The 24,357-nt window shown below is 50.7% G+C and overlaps 2 protein-coding genes across 4 annotated transcripts in view; both read right to left on the bottom strand.

Moving 5' to 3' along the window:
* Positions 1–24,357, bottom strand: part of LRP8 (LDL receptor related protein 8) — a 187,392-nt gene that overhangs the window by 23,426 nt on the left and 139,609 nt on the right. For 2 of the 3 annotated variants that reach the window (XM_083157909.1, XM_083157911.1), the window contains 8 exons: positions 24,183–24,305; positions 23,978–24,106; positions 23,131–23,250; positions 17,981–18,106; positions 4,951–5,122; positions 3,218–3,445; positions 1,586–1,704; positions 1,363–1,502 (listed from right to left, as the gene is read on the bottom strand). In XM_083157909.1, coding sequence (XP_083014035.1) covers positions 1,363–1,502; positions 1,586–1,704; positions 3,218–3,445; positions 4,951–5,122; positions 17,981–18,106; positions 23,131–23,250; positions 23,978–24,106; positions 24,183–24,305 — 1,157 coding nt within the window. The remainder of the gene's footprint in view (positions 1–1,362; positions 1,503–1,585; positions 1,705–3,217; positions 3,446–4,950; positions 5,123–17,980; positions 18,107–23,130; positions 23,251–23,977; positions 24,107–24,182; positions 24,306–24,357) is intronic. The other variant, XM_083157910.1, reaches the window with a different exon arrangement.
* LOC146026902 (uncharacterized) lies at positions 12,494–13,972 on the bottom strand. Its single transcript, XM_083157951.1, has 2 exons — positions 13,867–13,972; positions 12,494–13,790 (listed from the first exon to the last, which is right to left on the bottom strand). The coding sequence occupies exons 1-2, from the start codon at positions 13,938–13,940 to the stop codon at positions 12,494–12,496; spliced, it is 1,371 nt and encodes a 456-aa protein (XP_083014077.1). The 5' UTR covers positions 13,941–13,972.

The raw sequence follows: 24,357 nt of genomic DNA, 5'->3' as shown, positions 1-24,357 counted from the left end.
ATAACGGTACACATCAGTCACCTGGTACTGGGCACTATGACGGTACCCATCAGTCACCTGGCACTGGGCACTATGACGGTAGACATCAGTCACCTGGCACTGGGCACTATAACGGTACACATCAGTCACCTGGTACTGGGCACTATGACGGTACCCATCAGTCACTTGGCAGTGGGCACTATGACGGTACCCATCAGTCACCTGGCACCGAGGACTATGACGGTACACATCAGTCACTTGGCAGTGGGCACTATGACGGTACACATCAGTCACCTGGCACTGGGCACTATAACAGTACACATCAGTCACCTGGTACTGGGCACTATGACGGTAGACATCAGTCACCTGGTACTGGGCACTATGACGGTACCCATCAGTCACCTGGTACTGGGCACTATGACGGTACACATCAGTCACCTGGTACTGGGCACTATGACGGTACACATCAGTCACCTGGTACTGGGCACTATGACGGTAGACATCAGTCACCTGGTACTGGGCACTATGACGGTACCCATCAGTGACCTGGTACTGGGCACTATGACGGTACACATCAGTCACCTGGTACTGGGCACTATGACGGTACCCATCAATCACCTGGTACTGGGCACTATGACGGTACCCATCAGTCACCTGGTACTGGGCACTATGACGGTACCCATCAGTCACCTGGTACTGGGCACTATGACGGTACCCATCAGTCACCTGGTACTGGGCACTATGACGGTACCCATCAGTCACCTGGTACTGGGCACTATGACGGTACCCATCAGTCACCTGGTACTGGGCACTATGACGGTACCCATCAGTCACCTGGTACTGGGCACTATGAGGGTACCCATCAATCACCTGGTACTGGGCACTATGACGGTACCCATCAGTCACCTGGTACTGGGCACTATGACGGTACACATCAGTCACTTGGCACCGAGGACTATAACGGTACACATCAGTCACTTGGCAGTGGGCACTATGACGGTACCCATCAGTCACTTGGCACCGAGGACTATAACGGTACACATCAGTCACTTGGCAGTGGGCACTATGACGGTACCCATCAGTCACCTGGCACCGAGGACTAGGACGCACATACCAGTTGGAAAGCAAATACCATCAATATGATTGTTTGGGCACTTGTATTAAGCTGTGCTAGAACAATGAATGTGCCATCATATAACAGCAATGGTTTGGAAGAACTGAACGATCCATCCACCATGAGGGCGATATAACATCACTGCATGAGGAACCACACTACATCACCAAAGGTGTGGCCAAGTTAAACATTTATCACACATCATGCATGCATCTATGACGCACCCCTGCACGAGGTACTGGCCCCTGCTGTCATTTCCCCGCACTCACCTCAAATACCGCAAGACCAAAAGGGTGGCTCAGCATATCCTCAGAGAAGATCAGCTGCTTCCGGTTGGATCCACTAAAGTCCACGCTGGACAAGGTATGGAGCTTGGAGTCCACCCAGTACAAGCGATGGGTCAGCACATCTAGGGGAACAGAGGGAATAATGAGTGGCGGGAACAAAGCTGGGTATTACTGACATCAGGAACAGGGCAACACCATCACTCACCTATGGTGATCCCATTGGGCCACTCAATCTCATCAGACACCAGAACCTGCCGGTCGCCCCCATTCAAGCCCGCTTTCTCAATTCTTGCAGGATCGCCCCAATCGGACCAGAACATGAACCTAAAACCAACAGAACACAGGGTCACCAGGGGGTAACTGCAAGGGGCACCAATGTACCACGTTATCATTCCTAACCACAGGAGGGGGGAACTGCAAGGGGCACCGATGTACCATGCTACCATTCCTAACCACAGGAGAGGGTAACTGCAAGGGGCACCGATGTACCATGCTACCATTCCTAACCACAGGAGGAGGAAACTGCAAGGGGCACGGATGTACCACGCTACCATTCCTAACCACAGGAAGGGGTAACTGCAAGGGGCACCGATGTGTGCCATGCTACCAGTCCTAACCACAGGAGGGGGTAACTGCAAGGGGCACCGGTGTACCACGCTACCATTCCAAACCACAGGAGGAGGGAACTGCAAGGGGCACCAGTGTACCACGCTACCATTCCTAACCACAGGAGGGTACTGCAAGTGGCACTGGTGTACCACGCTACCATTCCAAACCACACGAGGAGGGAACTGCAAGGGGCACTGGTGTACCATGCTACCATTCCTAACCACAGGAGGGTATTGCAAGTGGTACCAGTGTACCACTCTACCATTCCTAACCACAGGAGGAGGGAACTGCAAGGGGCACTGGTGTACCATGCTACCATTCCTAACCACAGGAGGAGGGAACTGCAAGGGGCACCGGTGTGTACCATGCTACCATTCCTAACCACAGGAGGGGGTAACTGCAAGGGGCACTGGTGTACCATGCTACCATTCCTAACCACAGGAGGAGGGAACTGCAAGGGGCACCGGTGTGTACCACGCTACCATTCCTAACCACAGGAGGGGGTAACTGCAAGGGGCACCGGTGTACCACGCTACCATTCCTAACCACAGGAGGAAGGAAATGCAAGGGGCACCGGTGTACCATGCTACCATTTCTAACCACAGGAGGAGGGAAGTGCAAGGTGCACTGGTGTACCACGCTACCATTCCTAACCACAGGAGGGTACTGCAAGTGGCACTGGTGTACCACGCTACCAATCCAAACCACAGGAGGAGGGAACTGCAAGGGGCACTGGTGTACCATGCTACCATTCCTAACCACAGGAGGGTACTGCAAGTGGTACCAGTGTACCACTCTACCATCCACAGGAGGAGGAAACTGCAAGGGGCACCGATGTACCATGCTACCATTCTTAACCACAGGAGGGGGTAAGTGCAAGGGGCACCGATGTACCACACTATCATTCCTAACCACAGGAGGGGGTAAGTGCAAGGGGCACCGGTGTACCACACTACCATTCCTAACCAAAGGAGGGGGTAACTGCATGGGGCCAGCTCCTCGCTGTAATTTTTCACATTCAGCCTACAACATGGCTGCTATTTTCTCTCTCTCCAAACTTTGCTACATCTCCCTACAGACCAGATGTATCAAACTTCCAAAAGTGATTAAGTGGAGAGTGATAAACAGCCAATCAGCCCCTAACTGTAATGTTACAGGCTGGGTTTGGCCTACTGTATATGTCTTCAAGAAGTGGATCTGCTGCTGGTCACCCCCGGGCAGTACCCACCCTGATGTTGGGTCCACAGCGATGGCGCGCGGCTCCCCCAGGCTTCTGCTGAACAGCGTTTTCCGCTTGCTACCGTCGGTGGTCGCCACAGAAATGGTCTTGTTGCCAGAGTCGGTCCAATAAAGGTTCTTATGGATCCAGTCCACTGCGAGACCCTCGGGAGAGTGGAGATGGCTATCGATCAGCACAACGTGTTCTGCAGGGTCTGCAGCACGATCTACGGGGGCGCTGAAATATAACAGAGGTTAGTGCAACACATTCGACAAACACTGTCACACTGGGATATATAACAATGCCCTGGGCAACATTGTGCCCACCTAGAGCAGCCCCTGCCCAGCTATGGCATCCTCCAGCCCAGCTATGGCACCCTCCTATTCAGCTACAGCAGCCCCTGCCCAACTACAGCACCCAGCTACAGCAGCCCCTGTCCAGCTACGGAACCCAGCTACAGCAGCCCCTGCCCAGCTACAGCACCCAGCAACAGCAGCCCCTGCCCAGCTACAGCACCCAGCTACAGCAGCCCCTGCCCAGCTACGGAACCCAGCTACAGCAGCCCCAGCCCAGCTACAGCACCCAGCTACAGCAGCCCCTGCCCAGCTACGGAACCCAGCTACAGCAGCCCCTGCCCAGCTACAGCGCCCAGCTACAGCACCCAGCTACAGCAGCCCCTGCCCAGCTACGGAACCCAGCTACAGCAGCCCCTGCCCAGCTACAGCAGCCCCTGCCCAGCTACGGAACCCAGCTACAGCAGCCCCTGCCCAGCTACGGAACCCAGCTACAGCAGCCCCTGCCCAGCTACGGAACCCAGCTACAGCAGCCCCTGCCCAGCTACAGCACCCAGCAGCCCCTGCCCAGCTACGGCACCCTCCTACCCAGCTACAGCAGCCCCTGCCCAGCTACAGCAGCCCCTGCCCAGCTACAGCAGCCCCTGCCCAGCTACGGCACCCAGCTACAGCAGCCCCTGCCCAGCTATGGCATCCTCCGGCCCATCCTACCCAGCTACAGCAGCCCCTGCCCAGCTACGGCATCCTCCTGACCAGCTATGGCATCCTCCTGCCCAGCTATGGCATCCTCCTGCCTAGCTACAGAAGCCCCTGCCCAGCTACGGCACCCAGCTACAGCAGCCTCTGCCGAGCTACTGCACCATCCTACCCAGCTACAGCAGCCCCTGCCCAGCTACAGCAGCCTCTGCCCAGCTACGGCATCCTCCTGCCCAGCTACGGCATCCTCCTGCCCAGCTATGGCATCCTCCTGCCCAGCTATGGCATCCTCCTGCCCATCTACAGCAGCCCCTGCCCAGCTACGGCACCCAGCTACAGCAGCCCCTGCCCAGCTACAGCAGCCCCTGCCCAGCTACGGCACCCAGCTACAGCAGCCTCTGCCGAGCTACTGCACCATCCTACCCAGCTACAGCAGCCCCTACCCAGCTACAGCAGCCCCTGCCCAGCTACGGAACCCTCCTACCAGCTACAGCAGCCCCTGCCCAGCTACGGAACCCTCCTACCAGCTACAGCAGCCCCTATCCATCTACGGCACCCTCCTGCCCACCTACAGCAGCCATTTCCCACCGACACCTCCTGTCCGTGCTGAAACTCGCACCTCCCTCACACACTGGCTGTGGACCTAGTGATCTGTGTACATCACATGTCAGCCACACTGTAAGTACCGCCAGTATAGATATACATATATATGTGTATGTATGTAGGTAGATATGACATTGGTACAATCCTCACCTGTATATCTTGCGGTGGAAGAGGTCGCACCAGTAAATCTTTTTGCTGCTGACTTCTACATCCAGCGATACAACGTTCTTTAGCTGCGAGGCGATGCGCGAGTAGTCTCTGTGCACCAGGTCAATCTGCCGCAGCTCATGGCGGTTTGTGAAGATCAGGTACGGGCTCTGCCCTGGGGGAACAGGATAGATATATGGTCTCATGTAAGACCCCACACTGCTGACTGTGACCCACATTACACCTATACTACAGCACTGAGGTCATGGGTTCTATCCCCACCATGTGTTATATATACGGGGCAGTACGGATGGTGTAATGGTTACATTACTGCCTCACAGCACTGAGGTCATGGGTTCTATCCCCACCATGTGTTATATATACGGGGCAGTACGGATGGTGTAATGGTTACATTACTGCCTCACAGCACTGAGGTCATGGGTTCTATCCCCACCATGTGTTATATATACGGGGCAGTACGGATGGTGTAATGGTCACATTACTGCCTCACAGCGCTGAGGTCATGGGTTCTATCCCCACCATGTGTTATATATACGGGGCAGTACGGACGGTGTAATGGTTAGCATTACTGCCTCACAGCGCTGAGGTCATGGGTTCTATTCCCACCATGTGTTATATATACGGGGCAGTACGGATGGTGAAATGGTTAGCATTACTGTCTCACAGCGCTGAGGTCAAGGGTTCTATCCCCACCATGTGTTATATATACCGGGCAGTACGGACGGTGTAATGGTTACATTACTGCCTCACAGCACTGAGGTCATGGGTTCTATTCCCACCATGTGTTATATATACGGGGCAGTACGGACGGTGTAATGGTTACATTACTGCCTCACAGCGCTGAGGTCATGGGTTCTATTCCCACCATGTGTTATATATACGGGGCAGTACGGATGGTGTAATGGTTACATTACTGCCTCACAGCACTGAGGTCATGGGTTCTATCCCCACCATGTGTTATATATACGGGGCAGTACGGATGGTGTAATGGTTACATTACTGCCTCACAGCGCTGAGGTCATGGGTTCTATTCCCACCATGTGTTATATATACGGGGCAGTACGGATGGTGTAATGGTTAGCATTACTGCCTCACAGCACTGAGGTCATGGGTTCTATTCCCACCATGTGTTATATATACGGGGCAGTACGGATGGTGTAATGGTTACATTACTGCCTCACAGCGCTGAGGTCATGGGTTCTATTCCCACCATGTGTTATATATACGGGGCAGTACGGACGGTGTAATGGTTAGTATTACTGCCTCACAGCGCTGAGGTCATGGGTTCTATCCCCACCATGTGTTATATATACTGGGCAGTACGGACGGTGTAATGGTTACATTACTGCCTCACAGCGCTGAGGTCATGGGTTCTATCCCCACCATGTGTTATATATACGGGGCAGTACGGACGGTGTAATGGTCACATTACTGCCTCACAGCGCTGAGGTCATGGGTTCTATTCCCACCATGTGTTATATATACGGGGCAGTACGGACGGTGTAATGGTTACATTACTGCCAGCACAGCGCTGAGGTCATGGGTTCTATCCCCACCATGTGTTATATATACGGGGCAGTACGGACGGTGTAATGGTTAGCATTACTGCCTCACAGCACTGAGGTCATGGGTTCTATCCCCACCATGTGTAATATATACGGGGAAGTACGGACGGTGTAATGGTTATATTACTGCCTCACAGCGCTGAGGTCATGGGTTCTATCCCCACCATGTGTTATATATACAGGGCAGTACGGACGGTGTAATGGTTACATTACTGCCTCACAGCACTGAGGTCATGGGTTCTATCCCCACCATGTGTTATATATACGGGGCAGTACGGACGGTGTAATGGTTATATTACTGCCTCACAGCGCTGAGGTCATGGGTTCTATCCCCACCATGTGTTATATATACAGGGCAGTACGGACGGTGTAATGGTTAGCATTACTGCTACACAGCGCTGAGGTCATGGGTTCTATCCCCACCATGTGTTATATATACGGGGCAGTACGGATGGTGTGATGGTTACATTACTGCCTCACAGCGCTGAGGTCATGGGTTCTATCCCCACCATGTGTTATATATACGGGGCAGTACGGATGGTGTAATGGTTACATTACTGCCTCAAAGCACTGAGGTCATGGGTTCTATCCCCACCATGTGTTATATATACGGGGCAGTACGGATGGTGTAATGGTTATAGCATTACTGCCTCACAGCACTGAGGTCATGGGTTCTATCCCCACCATGTGTTATATATACGGGGCAGTACGGATGGTGTAATGGTTATAGCATTACTGCCTCACAGCACTGAGGTCATGGGTTCTATCCCCACCATGTGTTATATATACGGGGCAGTACGGATGGTGTAATGGTTACATTACTGCCTCACAGCACTGAGGTCATGAGTTCTATTCCCACCATGTGTTATATATATACGGGGCAGTACGGATGGTGTAATGGTTAGTATTACTGCCTCACAGCACTGAGGTTATGGGTTCTATCCCCACCATGTGTTATATATACGGGGCAGTACGGATGGTGTAATGGTTACATTACTGCCTCACAGCACTGAGGTCATGGGTTCTATCCCCACCATGTGTTATATATACGGGCAGTACGGATGGTGTAATGGTTACATTACTGCCTCACAGCACTGAGGTCATGGGTTCTATCCCCACATGTGTTATATATACGGGGCAGTACGGACGGTGTAATGGTTACATTACTGCCTCACAGCGCTGAGGTCATGGGTTCTATCCCCACCATGTGTTATATATACGGGGCAGTACGGATGGTGTAATGGTTACATTACTGCCTCACAGTGCTGAGGTCACGGGTTCTATCCCCACCATGTGTTATATATACAGGGAAGTACTGATGGTGTAATGGTTAGCATTACTGCCTCACAGCACTGAGGTCATGGGTTCTATCCCCACCATGTGTTATATATACGGGGCAGTACGGATGGTGTAACGGTTACATTACTGCCTCACAGCACTGAGGTCATGGGTTCTATCCCCACCATGTGTTATATATACAGGGCAGTACGGACGGTGTAATGGTTACATTACTGCCTCACAGTGCTGAGGTCATGGGTTCTATCCCCACCATGTGTTATATATACGGGGCAGTACGGACGGTGTAATGGTTACATTACTGCCTCACAGCGCTGAGGTCATGAGTTCTATCCCCACCATGTGTTATATATACGGGGCAGTACGGATGGTGTAATGGTTACATTACTGCCTCACAGTGCTGAGGTCACGGGTTCTATCCCCACCATGTGTTATATATACAGGGCAGTACTGATGGTGTAATGGTTAGCATTACTGCCTCACAGCACTGAGGTCATGGGTTCTATCCCCACCATGTGTTATATATACGGGGCAGTACGGATGGTGTAACGGTTACATTACTGCCTCACAGCACTGAGATCATGGGTTCTATCCCCACCATGTGTTATATATACTGGGCAGTACGGATGGTGTAATGGTCAGCATTACTGCCTCACAGCACTGAGGTCATGGGTTCTATTCCCACCATGTGTTATATATACGGGGCAGTACGGACGGTGTAATGGTTAGCATTACTGCCTCACAGCACTGAGGTCATGGGTTCTATCCCCACCATGTGTTATTTATACGGGGCAGTACGGACGGTGTAATGGTTACATTACTGCCTCACACACTGAGGTCATGGGTTCTATCCCCACCATGTGTTATATATGCAGGGCAGTACGGATGGTGTAATGGTTACATTACTGCCTCACAGCACTGAGGTCATGGGTTCTATTCCCACCATGTGTTATATATACGGGGCAGTACGGACGGTGTAATGGTTAGCATTACTGCCTCACAGCGCTGAGGTCATGGGTTCTATCCTCACCATGTGCTATATATACGGGGCAGTACGGATGGTGTAATGGTTACATTACTGCCTCACAGCACTGAGGTCATGGGTTCTATCCCCACCATGTGTTATATATACGGGGCAGTACGGATGGTGTAATGGTTAGCATTACTGCCTCACAGCACTGAGGTCATGGGTTCTATTCCCACCATGTGTTATATATACGGGGCAGTACGGATGGTGTAATGGTTAGCATTACAGCCTCACAGCACTGAGGTCATGGGTTCTATCCCCACCATGTGTTATATATACGGGGCAGCACGGACGGTGTAATGGTTAGCATTACTGCCTTACAGCACTGAGATCATGGGTTCTATCCCCACCATGTGTTATATAGAGTCGAATTATACTCACCGATAATTCCTTTTTCTTCCTAGAGATCCCATGGCAGCCATACATTGGGATATTCCCTTCCCCCACTAGAACAGACAGGATTGGTTTCTCTTGGGACCGCCCACCTTGGGTATAATGGACCCCTCCTTCACCTCCCCTGCATCTTTTGAGTGTCTCCGTCTCTTGGTCCCTAGAGAAAACACATCAGAACACAAGGGAGGGCAATCAGTGGCTGCCATGGGATCTCTAGGAAGAAAAAGGAATTATCGGTGAGTATAATTCGACTCTTTCTTCTACGATCCCCATGGCAGCCATACATTGGGACATACCCAAGAAATAAACGGGAGGGTAAATGCATGTAAAATAATATTTTATTATCAAGAGGCATTTAGGAAACTGCCTCTTGGAGTACATGCTTCCCAAAGTGGGCCAGAGAAACGTCAAGAGCATAGTGATTCACAAAAGTGTGTACTGACGACCAGGTAGCCGCTTTGCATATTTCCGTCACCGACGCTTTGGCCTTGTTCGCCCAGGAAGTAGATACTGCCCGCGTTGAGTGTGCCTGTACAATAGGAGGTATCTTCTTGCCTTCCTGTTTGTAGGCTGTAACAATAGTCTCTCTTATCCATCTGGATATCGTCTGTTTCCCAGGTTCCCTTCCTTTCCTGACACCTTCTGGAATGACGAACAAATGTTTGGTTGCTCTGAAAACCTTAGTTCTTTCCAGATAGATAGAAATCACTCGGACTAGATCTAAAGTATGCCAGGCTTGTTGTTCCTCATTTTCAGGTCTAGGATAGAAACTGGGTAGAGTGATTTCCTGATTGAGGTGGAAGGCTGACACCACCTTTGGGACAAATTCTGGGTGAGTCCTTAGGACAACTCTGTCAGGGAAGATAACCAAATAGGGCTCTTCGATCCATAGAGCCTGCAACTCACTCACTCTTCTCGCAGAGGTAACTGCTACTAAGAATACTGTTTTCCAAGTTAAGAGTCTCAAAGAACATTCCGTTAGGGGCTCAAACGGACACTTGGTTAGGACCGAAAGCATCAGATTTAGATCCCACGGTGCCACTATAGCCTTGACTGGTGGCTGGATCCGCTTCATAGCCCTGTTGAATCTTTTTATCAGTTTTTCTTCTGCTAAAGATCTATCCAATAGCACCCCTAGTGCTGATATCTGCGATTTAATTGTGGCAGGAGCGAGACCCATCTGGAAACCTTCGTAAAGGAACTGTAGCACTCTATCCGTTGTTATGGAGGAGAAATCACCTCTGAATTGGCCCCAATCAATAAATTTGATCCATGTCTTGTAGTATGCCAGGGATGATATGTCTTTCCTGGCTTTCAGCATCATTTCCATAACCTGGGGGGACAGGTTATGTCTTTTCAGGATCTTCCGTTCAATCTCCATGCCTTTAGTGATAATTTCTTGGGCTCTGGATGATAAACCGGACCCTGGTGCAGCAGATCCACTCTGTCGGGTAGGGGCCAAGGTTCTTGTACTGCCATCTTCAGAACATTGACGAACCACGGTCTTCTTGGCCAGTAAGGTAGTATTGCTATGACTTCTACCCGGTCTTCTCTTATCTTCTTCAGGACCTTTCCAATCATAGGGAAGGGCGGGAATATGTATCCCAGTCTGAAGTTCCACTTTACTGACAGAGCATCTATTGCTCGGGCCTGCGGATGAAAAGATTTTGAAAAGAAGCTGTTCACCTTCTTGTTCCCAAAGCTTGCCATCAGGTCTATTTCTGGGCTGCCAAACTTTCTTTCTATTTGGGAGAATATTTCCTGATTCAACTGCCACTCTCCTGGGGACACTACTTCTCGACTCAGGAAGTCTGCCAGGGTATTCCTCCTTCCTGGGATATACACCGCTGTCATGGATTTCAAGTTGTGTTCTGCCCAACACATTATCTTCTCTGACATGCGCATAAGTTTTATACTTCTTGTGCCCCCCTGATGGTTTATGTGGGAAACCACAGTGACATTGTCCGACATAATTCTTAAATGGGAATTGCCGATTTCTTCTTTCAGACAGTTTATGGCTTCCCATACCGCTTGCAATTCCCTCATATTCGATAAGTTCCTTGCTTCTTCTATTGTCCATATACCCTGGACTGACCTCCCTTCGACATGGGCGCCCCATCCGAAGAAACTGGCGTCTGTGGTTACTATACAAAACACAGGTTCCTTTAGGCTGGTCTTTCTGTACTCTAGCCCCTGTGTCCACCATATTAGATCCTTCTTTAATTCCTGTTGTAATGAGATCAGGTGTTGGTCGCCACACCCTCTCTTTTGTAGAGGAATCAGTAGCCATTGGAGTTTCCTCATTTTCCACTGTGCCCAGGGAACAATTTTGATGCAAGAGGCCATCATACCCAGTAATTGGGCGGCCATAATTAGGGGAAATCTCCTCTTTTGTAGTAAGATGTCGACTAACTCTTTTATCTTTCTGCATCTGTCTGGCGACAGAGAAATTGAGAACTGCTGCGTGTCTATTATGGCTCCCAAAAATTGTATCTTCTGTACCGGTAGCAGCTGGCTCTTCTCTATGTTTATGACCCAACCTAGATATTGTAATAGGTCTATGGTCATTTTCACATTGGTTTCTGTCTCTATCAGAGACTCTCCTGCAATGAGCAGATCGTCCAAGTAGGGCCATACTTGAATCTTCTGCATCCTTAATGCTGCAATCACTGTCACTAGCACTTTGGTAAAAACTCTTGGTGAAGTTTTCAGCCCAAAGGGCAGACAAGTAAACTGAAAATGATGATTGGCCACTGAAAACCTCAGAAACTTTCTGTACCATCGATTGATCGGAATGTGGTAATAGGCATCCTTGAGATCTATCGATGCGAGGTAGTCTTCTCTTCTTATCCCCATCACAATAGAACTCAAGGTCTCCATCTTGAACCTTATCTGTTTTATATACACATTCAACTCCCTCAGGTCCAGAATCGTTCTGAATGAGCCATTCGGTTTCCGTACCAGGAATAGATTTGAATAGAAACCCTTTCTGCGTTCCTTCTCTGGCACTAACTCTATGGCCCCTGACTGTAGGAGTTGATCGATTTTTAAGAACAGCGCTTTTCTTTCTTCTGAAAGTCCTGGTATCCTTGATTTCATGAATCTGTGATGGGTGGGGATTTTTTCGAATTCTATACAGTAGCCCTGTTGTATTATGTTCAACACCCAGGTGTCTCTTATCATCATCTTCCAACACTCCGTGAACAGCATAAGTCTGGCCCCAATCTTCTTCACCTGAAGATAGTCATAATTTTCCCTTTTGGCCCCAATCCTTTTCTGGTTGATATCGGCCACGAAAATTTTGTCGAAAGGGCTGCCTGGAGGTATTAGCATTCCCTCTCTTGTAATACGTCTTGCCAGGGCGGTAGGTCTTCGCCTCCCTATAAGCTTGTTTAGATGAGGCCGGGAAGTTGAAGCGATTCCTCTTTTCCTGGGGTAATCGGACTGACTTTCCCCCTGAAATCCTCTGGATCATAGTGTCCAGCTTGGAGCCGAAGAGGAATTTGCCTTCAAAGGGTAAGTTCGTGAGCTTATTCTTTGAATTAGCGTCCGCATTCCAAGGCTTAAGCCATAGAGCCCTACGCCCTGTTACACCTGCTGCCATAGCCTTGGTTGCAAAGGACACACCGTCTAGTGAGGCTTCACACATATAGTCGATGGCCTTTTGCATGACTTCTAAATTTTTGAGAAGGTATTGTTTTGATACCTTTTCCTCCACATCCGTTTTCAGATTGGAGGCCCAAAGTCGAACGGCCCTAGCAACAGAGGCCATAGCCACGTTGGCTTTCAGGGAGCCTGCAGAGGCTGAGTGTACTTTACGGAAAGAATTTTCAATTTTTCTGTCCATGGCATCCTTAAATGCCGCCGCATCTTCAACTGGTATGGTAGATTTTGATATGATTTCTGCCACCGCTGCATCTACCTTGGGTAAGGTACACCATCCCAGTAGGTCCTCATCCTTAAATGGGTACATTTTTTCTACCCTATTACCCAAGGTAAACTTTTTGTCGACATTGATCCACTCCTTATTTATCATGTCTCTCACCATCTTGTTAAGTGGGAAGGTTCTCCCTTTCTTATCTCTGTCCTCATACAAGGGGTCTCTGTCCGATGAGGAGGCCGCCTCTTTGAAATTCATGGCTTTGTAAATATTTTTCAGCAGGTTTTCTACAAGCTCTAAGTTAAATGATCTGACATCTTCCACTTCACCAGATTCGTCAGACGACTCCTTAGCTTCACACTCAAACTCATCAGAAGAATCCTCTTCAGGTGTAAACTCTGCTTGTACTCTAGACCTTTTAGTAGATTGACTTTGAGCAAATTCATTCTTAGAAACAAAATTCTGCTTCATCCATGCCATTAACTCTTTAAGCATTTCCGACTGTTCTGGCTTCTTTGCCACTTTAGACTGTGCCATTTCACACAATTCACATACTGACTTTTTCTGACCTGAAGCAAAGGTCTGATCACATGTCATGCAAACTGCTTCTATGAACTTTTTCTTTGCTGTCCTCTTCTTGTGTACAGGAGAGACAGGCGCACTAAAAATGTAGAGAAAACTACACTCAATATCTAGCTCAAAATAACAATACTGATGCCCAAAACCAAAGGGCTTACCTCACTGGGGCATCATCCGGCTTCTGGGGAGAAGGCGCTTCCATGGTCAATACTGCAGCGTTTCCAAACAGCATGCAAACACACCAAGCAGATAGACGCCATGATAGAAATCACTGCTGGCTATTTAACTGTTCCCTGTCCGCCCTCTGTGCTCAGCACGGCGAAGTGGAACTAAAACCACTGCCCAGCGTTTCCGGTGGGACTGGATTCAAAGACGCACCCAGCATCTGTGGGCGGAAGTGACACGTTACCGGCACTTCCGCCCCTTCTGCCTTATCTTCCAGCATGTGTAGCTGCGGCTTTACAGCGGGGCTGTGCACAGTCTCCCCAGCAGACCCGTTTCTTCCATACACCAGCATGCAGTGTATGGCGTCCGGACCAGGTACTGCCATGGCAGGATATCGCGTGCAAGGAGACAAATACCGCTGGCCTCCTGCACCTTCTTCTCCCCGGGGAGCCACCCCATTCAGCTCCATGCTGCTCTGAGGTAACCCTGCTTTAAACAAAAATAATCTGTCCTACTCTGTCTACTTCTAAACGGAGACAGGAAAAAAGATGCAGGGGAGGTGAAGGAGGGGTCCATTATACCCAAGGTGGGCGGTCCCAAGAGAAACCAATCCTGTCTGTTCTAGTGGGGGAAGGGAATATCCCAATGTATGGCTGCCATGGGGATCGTAGAAGAAATACAGGCAGTACGGATGGTGTAGTGGTTAGCATTACTGCCTCACAGCACTGAGGTCATGGGTTCTATCCCCACCATGTGTTATATATATGGGCAATACGGACGGTGTAATGGTTACATTACTGCCTCACAGCACTGAGGTCATGGGTTCTATCCCCACCATGTGTTATATATACGGGGCAGTACGGATGGTTTAATGGTTAGCATTACTGCCTCACAGCACTGAGGTCATGGGTTCTATCCCCACCATGTGTTATATATACGGGGCAGTACGAATGGTGTAATGGTTATAGCATTACAGCCTCACAGCACTGAGGTCATGGGTTCTATCCCCACCATGTGTTATATATACGGGGCAGTACGGACGGTGTAATGGTTAGCATTACTGCCTCACAGCGCTGAGGTCATGGGTTCTATCATCACCATGTGTTATATATACAGGGCAGTACGGATGGTGTAATGGTTAGCATTACTGCCTCACAGTGCTGAGGTCATGGGTTCTATCCCCACCATGTGTTATATATACGGGGCAGTACGGATGGTGTAATGGTTAGCATTACTGCCTCACAGTGCTGAGGTCATGGGTTCTATCCCCACCATGTGTTATATATACGGGGCAGTACGGATGCTGTAATGGTTATAGCATTACTGCCTCACAGCGCTGAGGTCATGGGTTCCATCCCCACCATGTGTTATATATACGGGGCAGTACGGATGGTGTAATGGTTACATATACGGGACAGTACGGATTGTGTAATGGTTACATTACTGCCTCACAGCGCTGAGGTCATGGGTTCTATTCCCACCATGTGTTATATATACCGGGCAGTACGAATGGTGTAATGGTTACATTACTGCCTCACATCCCTGAGGTCATGGGTTCTATCCCCACCATGTGTTATATATATACGGGGCAGTACGGATGGTGTAATGGTTAGCATTACTGCCTCACAGCACTGAGGTCATGGGTTCTATCCCCACCATGTGTTATATATACGGGGCAGCACGGACGGTGTAATGGTTAGCATTACTGCCTCACAGCGCTGCGGTCATGGGTTCTATCCCAACCATGTGTTATATATACACCAGGACACCGTACTACGCATATTACGGCAGTGCGAGGCCACGCTGGAGGATGGGCATCTGTGCTGAGCTGTCCCCACCAGGACACCGTACTACGCCAATTACTGCTGTGCGAGTCCACGCTGGAGGATGGACATCTGTGCCGAGCTGTCCCCACCAGGACACCATACAACGCCTATTACCGATGTGCGAGTCCACGCTGGAAGATGGGCATCTGTGCAAAGCTGTCCCCACCAGGACACCGTACTACGCCTACTACCACTGTGCGAGTCCACGCTGGAGAATGGGCATCTGTGCCGAGCTGTCCCCACACCAGGACACCGTACTACGCATGTTACCGCTGTGCGAGTCCACGCTGGAGGATGGGCATCTGTGCCGAGCTATCCCCACCAGGACACCGTACTACACATATTACCGCTGTGCGAGTCCACGCTGGAGAATGGGCATCTGTGCCGAGCTATCCCCACCAGGACACCGTACTACGCATATTACTGCTGTGCGAGTCCACGCTGGAGGATAGGCATCTGTGCCGAGCTGTCCCCACCAGGACACCGTACTACGCCTATTACCGCTGTGCAAGTCCACGCTGGAAGATGGGCATCTGTGCCGAGCTGTCCCCACCAAGACACCGTACTACGCCTATTACCGCTGTGCAAGTCCACGCTGGAAGATGGGCATCTGTGCCGAGCTGTCCCCACCAGGACACCGTACTACGCCTATTACCGATGTGCGAGTCCACGCTGGAGGATGGGCATCTGTGCCAAACTGTCCCCACCAGGACACCGTACTACGCCTATTACCGATGTGCGAGTCCATGCTGGAGGATGGGCATCTGTGCCGAGCTGTCCCTACCAGGCCACCGTACTACGCCTATTACCGCTGAGCGAGTACACGCTGGAGGATGGGCATCTGTGCCGAGCTGTCCCTACCAGGCCACCGTACTACGCCTATTACCTCTGTGCGAGTCCACGCTGGAGGATGGGCATCTGTGCCGAGCTGTCCCCACCAGGACACCGTACTACGCCTATTACGGCTGTGCGAGACCACGCTGGAGGATGGGTATCTGTGCTGAGCTGTCCCCACCAGGACACATTACTACGCCTATTACCGCTGTGCGAGTCCACGCTGGAGAATGGGCATCTGTGCCGAGCTGTCCCCACCAGGACACCGTACTACGCCTATTACCGCTGTGCAAGTCCACGCTGGAAGATGGGCATCTGTGCCGAGCTGTCCCCACCAAGACACCGTACTACGCCTATTACCGCTGTGCAAGTCCACGCTGGAGGATGGGCATCTGTGCCGAGCTGTCCCCACCAGGACACTGTACTACGCCTATTACCTCTGTGCGAGACCACGCTGGAGGATGGGCATCTGTGCCGAGCTGTCCCCACCAGGACACTGTACTACGCCTATTACCGATGTGCGAGTCCACGCTGGAGGATGGGCATCTGTGCCAAACTGTCCCCACCAGGACACTGTACTACGCCTATTACCGATGTGCGAGTCCACGCTGGAGGATGGGCATCTGTGCCGAGCTGTCTCTACCAGGCCACCGTACTACGCCTATTACCGCTGAGCGAGTACACGCTGGAGGATGGGCATCTGTGCCGAGCTGTCCCTACCAGGCCACCGTACTACGCCTATTACGGCTGTGCGAGACCACGCTGGAGGATGGGTATCTGTGCCGAGCTGTCCCCACCAGGACACATTACTACGCCTATTACCGCTGTGCGAGTCCATGCTGGAGGATGGGCATCTGTGCCGAGCTGTCCCCACCAGGACACCGTACTACGCCTATTACGGCTGTGGGAGACCACGCTGGAGGATGGGTATCTGTGCCGAGCTGTCCCCACCAGGACACCGTACTACGCCTATTACCGCTGTGCGAGAGCACGCTGGAGGATAGGCATCTGTGCTGAGCTGTCCCCACCAGGCCACCGTACTACGCCTGTTACCGCTGTGCGAGTCCACGCTGGAAGATGGGCATCTGTGCTGAGCTGTCCCCACCAGGACACCGTACTACGCCTATTACCGCTGAGCGAGTACACGCTGGAGGATGGGCATCTGTGCTGAGCTGTCCCCACCAGGACACCGTACTACTCCTATTACCGCTGTGCGAGACCATGCTGGAGGATGGGCATCTGTGCTGAGCTGTCCCTACCAGGACACCGTACTACGCCTATTATCGCTGTGGGAGTCCACGCTGGAAGATGGGCATCTGTGCTGAGCTGTTCCTACCAGGACACCGTACTACGCCTATTACCGCTGTGCGAGTCCACGCTGGAGGATGGGCATCTGTGCCGAGCTGTCCCCACCAGGACACCGTACTACGCCTATTACCATACTCACCGGCGGCCTTGCAGGTTTTGGTGACGCTGTCCATCTGATACCCCTCGTAACATTCACACTTATAGTCGCCCTTATAGTTGACGCAGATCTGACTGCAGGCGTCAGGGTTCTCACACTCGTCAATATCTGAAATAAAACACATCCATTAGCGTGGTCTGGGCCCTACCCCCATCACAGAGGTTATAGGTATATATACCAGTAATCGCACATGAGCCACGGGTGGGAGATATCAGGCAATGTGTCTGGGGCGGCAGGACAGGACATATGTTTGTGGTGTAGTAGGCTGTGTGGAAGCAGTGCACTGTACAGCGCCCATAGTACAGAATACGTACAGGCCACGGCTACGGTCACCATGGCAACCAGCGCACGACTCTATGGGTCAGGTAAATGGAGCAGCATGTGGACCAGCATGGGAATATGAGGCTGATTGATACCTGTTCAAGTGGGCTGCGAATACGCAGCCTGTCCAATAACTGAACGACCACATGGAATGCAGTAGGTAGTGCACCCGCGTGAGCCGTCTGCCCAAAGGCAGCGTGTGAAGACAAGCCGTCAGGAGGGAGGGGCTCTGACGTCAGGAGGGAGGGGCTCTCACGTCAGGAGGGAGGGGCTCTGACATCAGGAGGGAGGGGCTCTGACGTCAGGGGGGAGGGGAAAATTAATAATAAATGTTAATTTGCTTTTACTTATTACTGTTTTATTGAATTTAAGAGTCACCTTTTAAAAATTGGTATAGGTGATATAGCGCACCTCTATATATATATACATACACACATAAAGGAAAAAGAAAAACTTGTACCCAAGGTGCGGCATTTATTACACAATATAACTGGAGAGAGAAAGATCACACAGACCATTAACAAACATTGGAACCTCCTGAACATAGATCCCATATTATAGGAGGGTCACTCCATAATAAACCAGATAATGTTCAGGAAATCTAAAAACCTCAAAGAAATCCTGGCACCCTTCAAGAACAGCGACCAATACCAACAACTACATGAGTAGGGTCCTTTACATGTGGTCATTGCAATATCTCCACCCGAATAGGGAATCCTTCAACAATTATACTAATACAAAGAAATACTGTATGAAACACTGATGTAACAACCCCAGTAACATGACAGAGCCTCAAATATGTGCGAAAAACAAAACGCCCACTGAAACGGAGAATACAGGAACATATAAGATATATACAACCCATTCAGTACCCAGACACTTTTTAACTGATCACAACTCAATCGTAGACAACTTTCACAGCCATCGAGCACGAGGGGTGGGGGGCCGTGATCTGGCAACGAGAAATGTTCTGGATTTACGAGTTAGATCCCTCATCCCCACATGGTCTGAACGAGAGTTAGGAGATTATCCTGTCATTCCAGTAACCACGTAAGAGATGGATCGAAAAGAAGGAAATTGTGATCATACCACTGTGAACACACCCGGTCTCATCCGAACTCGGAAGCAAAACAGTAGTGGGCGCAGTTAGTACCTGATTGGGGAACCATCAGGGAATACTGGGTAACGCATGATTCGGAATAGGAAAACGCTGGACTGGACTAAGGCTATGGATAGAGCTTCCTTCAGAGACCCGCAGTAGGCTTCCCTCCACCTTGCGGCTCGGGGTCGCCCTCAAGGGACTGCAGCTCTCCCCAAAAGGATGAGAGCTTTGGTACATTGGGGAGTGGGTGGCCCATAAAGGTCATACACACAGCCCAAAACACTCTCACGTTTGAAAAGTGACAAACGTGAGAAGGAAGATAAAAAATAATAAAAAGAGACCCCAGCCAGAAGGCCAGGGGGGGGGGGGGTCACCCACCCCGGCGAACAAAGTGGTTCTTTTGAACGGATCCCATAAAAGACTGAGGGAGCCGCCGAACCCAAAAAGGTGATCCATCGATCTTTTACTTTCAGTTTCGTTTTCCATTACAATGCATTTGTCTGAGCTCAGCACTGCCACCTGTGGCAGCTGAGATGTACTGACTCCGGAGACTCAGTACAGTGCTGTGACTGCAAGTAAAAGAAAGAACAAGGCTGCTGCTGCTAGGGATGGCCATCGGTGCAGACGCCATCGATGGCTGCCATCGATGGCGATTCTGCACCCAGCCATTGATCAGTGTTTCACTCAGTCATGTATGTTCTTATTTGTTCAGCTCACTGTTTAAAAAAAAAAGTAAAAAACAAAAAAGGCGATAACTGATTGTAAGACAAAGTATGCTTCGTTATTATCAAATTACCCTTCTTTCAAAGTGAACCGCTGGTCCGCCCAAAAGATCCGGATCTTTTCACCGGCTGATCTGCTGGATCCCAGCTCCCGCTAGTGACCCGTTTTGCCCATCACTAGTGGGGGGGAAGTGTGAAAAACTGTCCTACCCCAGCCAGAAGGCCCAGGGTAAGGACGTGAAGCGCTAACCTAAAGGGAAGTGCGCAGTCTGACCTATAATCGTCTCCTAAGCCACCTTACTGCTAACTCCATTCTAGACCCCCTCCAATCCGGGTTCCGCCCTTTACATTCCACTGAAACTGCCCTGACCAAAGTCACTAACGATCTACTATCGGCTAAATCCAAAGGCCTCTTCTCTATCCTCATCCAGCTTGATCTGTCGGCTGCCTTTGACACTGTTGACCACCCTCTCCTGCTCAACACCCTCCGCTCCTTTGGCATCACTGGCACGGTCTTCTCCTGGTTCACCTCATACCTCTCCGATCGCTCCTTCTCCGTCTCCACTCCGAGCTCCTCCTCTCCTACTACCCCCCAGCCAGTCGGTGTTCCCCAAGGGTCAGTCCTTGGCCCTCTCCTCTTCTCCCTCTACACCACCTCTCTGGGCAACCTCATCAGCTCCTATGGTTTTCATTACCACCTTTATGCTGATGATACCCTAATCTATCTCTCCTCCCCCGACTTATCCCCATCACTCCTGTCCAAGGTCTCCGAATGCCTCACGGCCATCTCAGCCCGGATGACCCAACGCTTCTTGAAACTAAACATGGCTAAAACTGAACTTCTAATCTTCCATCCCCCGAACATCCCCTCTTCTCCCACTATCTCCATCAGCATTGGTGAAACCGAGATCACGTCCACCGACCAAACGCGCTGCCTCGGTGTCATCATTGACTCCTCCCTCTCTTTCACCCCCCATATTCGTGCTCTCTCACAGTCTTGCCGCTTTCACCTACGCAACATCTCACGCATCAGACCATTCCTCTCCACTGACGCGACCAAAATTCTCATTCACTCTCTTGTCATCTCCCGCCTTGACTACTGCAACATCCTTCTCTCTGGGCTACCTCTCACCCGCCTCGCACCTCTCCAATCCATTCTTAACGCTGCTGCTAGGCTCATCTTCCTCTCCCGCCGCTCTACCTCCGCCTCCCCCCTCTGTTTATCTCTTCACTGGCTCCCCATTCCTTTCCGAGTTCTCTTTAAACTCCTCACCACCACCTACAAGGCTCTCTCCTCCTCCACAGCTCCCTACCTCTCTTCACTGATCTCTATCCACACTCCCTCACGTCCTCTTCGCTCAGCCGCTGACCGCCGACTGACCTCTCACCTAATCACCTCCTCCCACTCCAGTGTCCAAGACTTCTCTCGCGCTGCCCCCCTGCACTGGAACAACCTCCCGCCACCCATCAGGCTTTCTGATTCCCTTACCTCCTTCAAGCGCTCCCTCAAAACCCACTTTTTTCGACTAGCCTATCCCTCCTCCTAACCTCTTTTGATCCTCCTATCCTGCCTCCGTTCCCCTCCGTTCCTACTTATCCTATTGTATTTCGTTCGTCCACCCACCTATTTTTAGTCTGGTAACTCTTATGAGCAGGGCCCTCCTTCCTCACGTACTCACCCTACCTCATTACCTCACCTGTGCTCCTGTCCTGTTCTTCCCTTCCTCTACTTCATCTTCAGTCTCCTCGACAATTTTGACACCTACTTCTGAACTGATGCTGATTTTAGTTCTACCAGCTATACCCTATTTATACTGTATCTTTCAACACACCCTGTACGTTACCTTGTCATTTGTTTTTTTTTGTTTGCTATGTACGGCGCTGCGGACACTTTGCGGCGCCTTATAAATAAACGTACTACTACTACTACTACAGTGCAAGTGCCACACTAGTGCCTGGTGTGTTGGCTCACCTGTGCAGTGTTCAGGCGCCCCCAAGTTCCCTCGGGGGCACATGCATTATGGAACGTCATCTAAAAATATCTAGAAATGTTCCTAGTCTAATACTCCAAAGGCTTATCCTGGTCACCATAGACGTTGCACCAATGGTGACATGTACCTTAACATGTAGATTATATATAATGATGTTATTTCTGTTGGGGCACCTCTAATTATTTGCCACATTTATCTTCCTTTTCTGTATATAGAACTCAGTATACGGTTTTAGCATAAAAGGAGAAGATCTACCCAATCGCCCTATGAGATCGTCCCCGGGATCAGGCGGATCATGTGCGTTCCATTAACTAAAGAACAGGGCTATGACTTGACTCTTTATACTTCATCTGCACTGGAATCTATAACCACAGTCAGTATCCAGGATAGATCCCCGCTGTACATAGCGCTGCGGCAGCACTGGGCGCACCACTGACCGGAGACCTTATCTCCCTGGATACCGCATGCGTGCCACCTGACGGAAGTTGTGCGGCAGCGTGCGTTCCATGGGCAGGAAGTTCCGGTCTGGTACCAGCGCAGTGGACAGCGCTACAAGCAGCAGGGAGGCTCCTTTCTCAATTCTTTTTGGCACCTTTTTGGGTATATAAATCCGGGACAGGGCGGCAAGACATTAGGTCTTTGACTGCTGTTGCAGATAGAGCCCAATACTAGTGGCACCATTTGGCTTATCTTGTGACCCGGACTCGGCTGAACATCTCCTCAGCTGGATAGAAACGTCGGAGGAGGAGATGTTGTTGTCTCAGCAGCACTTGGAGTTAGTTCTCTTTTTTCTATGTTTATAAATAAAACACCACAGATTGGCGAGTGCTCCTTCTTTCCTTCTCACGGAATCTGGATTACATACTTGGCGCACCACGGTGTGACCTGGGGGCACCCCAAAACGCTACCTCAGGTGTGTGCGAGTGCAGGTACTCTTGTCTTCACACACACACACACACACACACACACACACACACACACACACACCGTCATTACCTCCGCAGGTCTTCTTGTCGATGAGCTTGTAGCCGGTGGGACAGTGACATTCGTGTCCTACTTTCAGGTCCCTGCAGATGTGGGAGCAGCCCCCATTATTCATCAGACACTCGTTCACACCTGGGAGAAAGGGGTCACACATCTATGTAGGATAAACGCATCAAATAATACCAGGGGCAACACAACAGCACCTCACTGCCACTGTGGAACGCATTCCCTGAGGGGCCCATGATGTGATCATATCGGACAAACTCGCAATGCGATAAAGATCTGTCCCTGCGCTGAGTCTCCGCAGCACCATCGCGATAGTTCACAAAAAGTAGTGGTGACAATAAAATAACGTGAAAGCGTGTGACAATATCGTTAGTGAATGGGCCCCTTAGACCGTATCCCAGTAACGGGGTCATTAGATGTCAACAGTGATGGAGACAGGACCGGAGGGTACAATGTGGCAGAGTTATAGTGTATATAAGAGTGTTCTGCTGTGTGTGTGTGTGTGTGTGTGTGTGTGTGGGGGGGGTCGGGGGAGACCATACCAACGCCTCCCGAGATTAGGCCACGCCCCCCCCTGGGCCAGGCATACCCCTTGGCTGCCCTGGTGCTAATTCTGGACCTTTAGTAGAACCACAGATTAGGCTAAAGTGAAGACCAACATTTCTAGGAAACTATCTTTAATAAGAGACCTCCTCACATCGCTAATCGGAGGAGACAGCCGGAGTAAGGGTTCCAGCTCTGACACCTAGGGGGCACCACAGGTCTAGAACTTTCCCATCACCCAAACTGACTATTCTGGAAACGGGAATACGTAAGAATGGGGCCGGAGTGCAGGTGGGATTGGGAGACTCACCGCATTCATCCAGGGGCTCATCGGACCAATCCCGGCAGTCCTGGCGAGAGTCGCACACTTTACGTATGTCAATGCATTCTCCGTTCTTACACTGAAACGTCCCATCTGTGTCACACGGTACGTTCACAGCTAGGTGCACAACAGTGGTGGCATTAGTGGTACAGTTGATGTAAGTGACCGAGCCGGAGTATGAGCAAAAACTCACCAGAGTGGCATCCGGCCTCATCGCTGCCATCGGCGCAATCTCTGACGCCATTACACTGATACATCCCGTGCACACATGAGCCATCGCCGCACTGGAATTCATCAGGGCGACAGGTAGCCACTGCTGTGAGAGGGAAGAAGAGAATATCACCCACACGGCCGCCCTGGTGTGACAG

This window comes from Crinia signifera, chromosome 8 (assembly GCF_055691185.1).
Source record: "Crinia signifera chromosome 8, ASM5569118v1, whole genome shotgun sequence".
Classification (NCBI taxonomy): Eukaryota; Metazoa; Chordata; class Amphibia; order Anura; family Myobatrachidae; genus Crinia; species Crinia signifera.
The sequence above is the reverse complement of the archived record's forward strand: the minus strand, read 5'-3'. Positions and strand labels throughout refer to the sequence as shown.